The sequence below is a fragment of the Callionymus lyra genome, chromosome 15 (genome assembly GCF_982586985.1).
Source record: "Callionymus lyra chromosome 15, fCalLyr1.hap1.1, whole genome shotgun sequence".
Taxonomy (NCBI): Eukaryota; Metazoa; Chordata; class Actinopteri; order Syngnathiformes; family Callionymidae; genus Callionymus; species Callionymus lyra.
Genome location: NC_141832.1, coordinates 23429968 through 23435863, shown reverse-complemented (window position 1 = coordinate 23435863; position 5896 = coordinate 23429968). Strand labels below are relative to the sequence as shown.

The 5896-nt window shown below is 41.4% G+C and overlaps 1 protein-coding gene across 2 annotated transcripts in view; it reads left to right on the top strand.

Annotated features, from left to right (window-relative positions):
- Nucleotides 1-4270, top strand: part of nptxra (neuronal pentraxin receptor a) — a 7330-nt gene extending 3060 nt beyond the window's left edge. Inside the window, exons 2-5 of one of the 2 annotated variants that reach the window (XM_087809480.1) lie at nt 289-571; nt 738-952; nt 1014-1193; nt 1468-4270. In XM_087809480.1, the coding sequence (XP_087665606.1) occupies nt 289-571; nt 738-952; nt 1014-1193; nt 1468-1695 (906 nt within the window). In that variant the 3' untranslated portion in view covers nt 1696-4270. Of the gene's footprint in view, nt 1-288; nt 572-719; nt 953-1013; nt 1194-1467 lie in introns of both variants that reach the window. The other variant, XM_087809479.1, reaches the window with a different exon arrangement.
- The last annotated feature ends 1626 nt before the right edge of the window (nt 4271-5896 follow it).

Sequence of the window (5896 nt, the reverse complement as noted above, 5' to 3'; positions counted from 1 at the left end):
ATAAATTAAAATCACATTGGACAGTGAGCAAATCTGCCTGTGAGTGTGATGAGTGGCAGAGCATTGCAGCAGGAAGTGGAATAAATTGAAAATGTGTTCTGTATCAGGGAGAATTTGCTGGTTTAGCCATTTGCAGCAAAAGTTTTCGTGATGTTTTTTATTTTATTTTATTCGGTCTATTATCCACTTATTTGTCCCTTTGTCATTTGTGTTTACCCAAGCTATATTTAGCACAATATAGTGCTTACTGCTTACTTCTTCTTCAGGATGTGTTTTTTCCTCATGCAGGCTGACCTCGGGCCTTTTCCACACAACCTCTCGGAAAGTAACATCACACTGGGTCCTGCTGAAGAGAGCAGGCCTGCTGGTCATCAGTGGCTCCATGAACCTGGACACTCCGCTGGTGCACAGACGTCCAGGAGGGTGGAGGACTTGGAGGGGGAGCTGGAGAAGAAGCTGGAGCTGCTGGTGAATGAGAGAAAAGCCTTGAGGTTGGAGACAGAGAAACACAGACAGGAAATAGACAAAGGCATCAATAAAGTATACCAGCGGATCGCGGGACTAGAGGAAGGTCAGTATTGATACCATAACGTCTTTTTTTTTATTGACAATCATTTGTGAAAATATATCTGTGGATGTAGAAACTGAAATGAAGAATAAAAAGTAGAAAGGAAAGGTCAAGTGAAGAATTTGTGGTCATCATTTGTCTCATTCTGCAGCCCATTTGTTCCCTGAAGGCTTCCGACTCTCCTTCCCGACTCGCACCAACTACATGTATGCTGTTGTAAAGTGGCCCGTTCCCAAGCTGCGAGCCTTCACCGTCTGCCTCTGGGTCCGGCCCGCGGAAGGGGGCATCGGTACCCCTTTGTCCTACGCTGTTCCTGAGCAGCCCAACGAACTGGTGCTGCTGCAGGGTCTGCACTCGTCCACGGAGCTGCTCGTCAACGACAAGGTGATGATGAAGTCACGTCGCTGACACGGGACATCACTTCATGACTGTCTGACTCCCATAGGTGGCGCAGTTGCCTCTGCAGCTGAACAAAGGGAGCTGGCAGCACATGTGCGTGAGCTGGAGTCAGACAGCCGGAGCGTGGCAGGCGTACCAGGGTGGCCGGCTGAGGGGAGAGGGTCACGGCTTGGCAGCGGGTCACCACATCAGACCTGGAGGAGTTCTCATACTGGGACAAGAGCAGGTGAAGCACCAGAGCAACCTTTATTTTGTTTTTCTTAAGTAACCTTTTCGTAAAAAAGAAGATATGTCCAAATTGAATGTGTTTATTGAACACCTATGAAGCAGGAAATGTAATTTGTACTTAAGTTAAATCAAAAAAAGCCTTAATGTTCACTTTATAATAGTAGAAAAGTAGATAATTTGTAGAATGTAAAACCTGAGCTGAAAAAGTACGTCAATTTGTGCGTGTCCTCCTTGTACTCGAATCTCCAGCTCATGTTTCTGTGTTTCTTCAGGACTCTGTCGGCGGAGGCTTCGACTCCACACAGGCTTTGGTGGGAGAGTTGTCTCAGGTTGGCCTTTGGGACCGAGTCTTGACCTTGACTCAAGTTGCCAGCCTGGCTCGCTGTGGGAAAGTCTCCCAGGGCAGTGTCGTCCCCTGGACTGAAACTGGAGTTGAGGTGCACGGAGGAGCCACGGCAGACCCTGGGGAGCCGTGCAGCAAACACAGTCGGAGCTCATAGAGAGCAGAGATACATAAGAGCCGGTGATGACGGGACGGTAGGGACAAGGGGGGCGTTGTAGCTTTTTAACTTCTGTTTCCAAACATGGACTGTTAGGATGGAATCATTCACAACTCAGATGTTAAATACATTCTAAACTGACAAATTACAACATGCATACAGTGAAACTTTGATCAAATTCTGAAGGGCCTTGAAAGCACAATATTCCAAAATAAAATGAGGAAAAAAGTACAGACCTTTGTCAAGCTAAACATTAACACCTATAATGTAAATCTTTTTTCAACATTTTTGTCCTACATTCATATAATTGAGATAATGAGAAACCCTTTTTTAACCATATCAAATATTTTGCTATCACTGAACTCAATAGGACACCAGGGGGTGGGGGAGAGGGGGAGGGGGGTTGTAGCCTCATGAAAGTCCCTGGAACCACAAACATAGACCATAGAAATGAGCAAGAACCAGAAGAATTTTATAGCTCCTTTTTAGATTCCTCAAATTATTTGTGGATCCAGATGGTAATCCAGAATGTGACCAAAATGTAATCCACATTTCCTTTAACATTTTTATCTGATTGTCATTTTTTGCATACTTTTGCTGACAATCTTTTCAGATAAAACCGATTTTAAATATGTTCATATTATTACAGACATTCCTCATTGTGAGTTTTCTTTTTGTGAGTAAATAACGTGACATGTTTTTCAGCGCCAACTATAACTACAACACTTGCGTTTGATTAAAAAAAAAAAGAACCAGCATGAGCTGACAGATGTTCTGCTCCAGGGCCTGTCAGGCTACATAAAACATATTTGGGGTCAACGTGAAGTTAATTAAGTGTTTGTAGTTGAGCTCCAAGGTGAGATGACGAAAAAGAGAAAGAGGAAGGAATCTTAAGCAGGAGGGATGATGAAAGAGTTGGAAAAATACACAAGAGAGGGTGAAATTTGAAGGTTAGAGACAGATAAATCTGTTTCTCACAAGTCAAGAAAAGTGCCTCCTTCATTTGCAGGAGCGTGAAACAATGAATCACTGCCACTGTCTGATTATTTTTATACCTCGTTTAATGATCAGTGCTTCAGAGATTATATTTATGAACCCACAACCTCTGCTGACCTTCATGAACCTTTTGATTACGTACTGGTGTCAGACTGAATTTTATGGTTTGCTGGATCACATGACCAAGTTTTGAAACGACGTGAACCACAAATGTAAATTCGTCTTTGCAAAAGTTATCCCGCTCGTACAAGGGAGCAAGAAAATCCTACGTGACGATGCATGTGAAGTGAAAGATGTAATCTCTGTAGCATGTTCAGGAGACTCCTCCCACAGCAGAACACCTTTCTAGGAAGTGAAGGTCGTCTGACAATCACTCTGGATTGAACACCACACTTTATCAGCAGGATTTTTAAAATGACCCAGCTGACGTGCCAAACTGAACATCCATTTCACGCACAACCTCGAGATACTTGACCTCCATGGCCTCAGACCTCACACTTGGCCTGCTGTCAATGGTAAAGGGCGATTAATGTATTGATTTAAGTGTTTCTTAAATAGATCCTTGACCTCTATTGTACTCATCAGTATGTTTCTGTTTGTACAAAACTCTCTTTTCATTGAAATAGTTATATTAGAAAATGTGCTCAAGCCCTGAAAACACTGGAGATTAAATCACGTTTACCATAACCGCACCCACTCTGCTGTGATTTGTCAAGCATCAATGTTTGTCAATCCCGGAAGTATCCACCTACAAGTGACTCATTATATAAACAAAGTGGATGTGATTACAGCAGGCTGGAGGAGGAGTGAAGACTATTATTACATCATAATGGTATCTTCTCACGTTGGCTGAGATTTCAGATGGGAGAGAAAGTATATATACTTACCTATAAAGTAATAACTTTAAAGCATCATCATGATGAGAGACTTATTGCATCTTGGAGAGGAATTTGAAACATGCGAGTCAGAAAAGTTGAGTTTTCACATTATTTGCCCTTTAAAACGAGTAGAAAGTTCTGGCCCAGTTTCAATTTTTTTTTTAATGATAAAACTTTCAGTTAACTGACGAAACATCTCAAAACATTCTTAATATTGAAGACAGAACAATGTTTTATTAATCACTTGCATGGAGACGTTCTGCCGTCTGCGGCCACGGGGTATCGAACCAACAACCTCTCTGGATCTTTATATAATGCATGATTTTGTGTTTTTAATGCCTTGTTGCTTCAAGTCTGTCTTGGAACATGTGAGCCAGCGTTATACGTCAAAACAAGAGGAATGTTTTACCCTGTTGTGCAATGGGAAGTGCCTGCCGGGAGGTTTTGCACACTAACAAAAAATTGAATGGAAATCCTCACTGCGGGATATTATTGTGCAAATGAGGCTTTGCTGTTGTTTATGGAGCCTCTGGTGAATCATTTTGTTGTGCCTAAAATACTTAAACGCTACATCTGAAATGTCCCGTTGCGTTTTCTTTGATCCTTCTGTGTGTCAGTGTAATGTTTCGTGCTGTGTTGGAATGTTGTAGTCACATGTTTATGTGTCCAATATTTACGATTAAAGAAGATTTTTCCAAGAAGTGTCAGTCGTTTGAAGGACGGCTATGAATGTGATATTCTCACTGCTTCGATTGAATAGCTGTCATCAGAGCAGAATCTAGAGGGACGATCAGGTGTCATCGCGTCAAGTGAATAAGATACCATGATTGACTTTATTCAGTTTAGAGTTTGAGGAAGCTCAGACTCACTTCAGCACATGTTGCAGAGCAGATCTCCTTGGAGTAAAGCATCTTGAATCCCCAAAACAAGCCGATCGATCTTCAGATGTTTGGCAGCGTTGCCTGTGAGGAAGGAAAGCAACAAAAGCGCTAATCCCTAATTAGCCCCGGTAATCTTCCTGATCACATAAGTACAGATTTAGAAACGTTTGTCCACGCAATCTTTCCTCCAACTGTTGGATTTACAAATAAAGCTCATCAACTGATCTTGACTTTAGTGTGTGTGAGAAACTGTTACACCAGTTCAAGGACCCATATTCCGGGCACACCTCAGAAAATTTACTCTCCATCTTTTCTTTCCCATTCTCTCCTGCCACAGACAGCACAATCCAAAACCACTGCAATCACAGGCTTGAATTATAATCCCCAAAGTGCAACTTGATATAAATCAAAGTTCCGCCCAATATGTTTGTTGTTCATCTTCTCAGCAGATTACTGCGGATTACATACTGCCATTTCCTAGAAGGAGAATGAGGGATTAGATGGCGACTAGTAATCCCAAATGCAGCATTATTATGATCAGATTTGATGACTATGGAAAATGATTATGGGTGGGCTGGAGGTTTTTTTCTGGATGTCAGAGGTTAAAGCCTTGTTCGAGGAGTGTATACACAGCATCCATCCCAGATAAACCCACCGCTACAATTTAATCCGGAAAAAAAGACTTCCGCTTCAATCTATCGTTATCATCATCACTTAAATTGTTCTATTTTTACTCATATTGATGGATACTGAGCTGAGTGTGTTGAGTTTTATCAGCTAAAAAAACAGTTGTGTTTTCTCCGTTTTAACTTTGTTCTTACCTTTTTTTTTCCTCAATCAAAAAGCATGAATTAACAATAACTGGATATGATAGTGAAACACAAATATCACATATAAAAAAAACTTCTACACATGACTTTTGTTTTGATTTTGTCTTTCATGTCCTCTCGCATTTTGTTTATTTGGCATTTCAAAACAAACTTTTCATACTTATACTGTCATTCATATCAACCCTGATCACACTCTCTTCTTCACCTTCTTTGGAGGTCTTTAAACCACCAGGACGCATCTTCAGCTGCAAAGCATTAATAACTGTGAGTGCATTTGTGTGTTATATTATCTTTTCTTAGAATCTTGAGGGTTTATTAAAACAAATAGAAGGGAACGAAAAGTACACCTGTCTTTGTTTAGGCGTGAACATCCTGAGAGTTCACTGATAAAAGAGAAATGTTCCAGTTTTCTTTTACTTTTATTCTGTGATGCTTTTTAAATCCAGACCTTCAGAGAAAAAAAGAGAACATTCTCAGCACTTCCTCTTCTCCTCTCGAGTGGGAGGTCCACCCACTCAGCCTTGAGATACCACAATCATCCTCTCTCTCGCACGCACACAGGCCAAATTTCACACAGAGCCTCCATCTGGTCAGGAAAGCGCTCTCCTCATTTTTG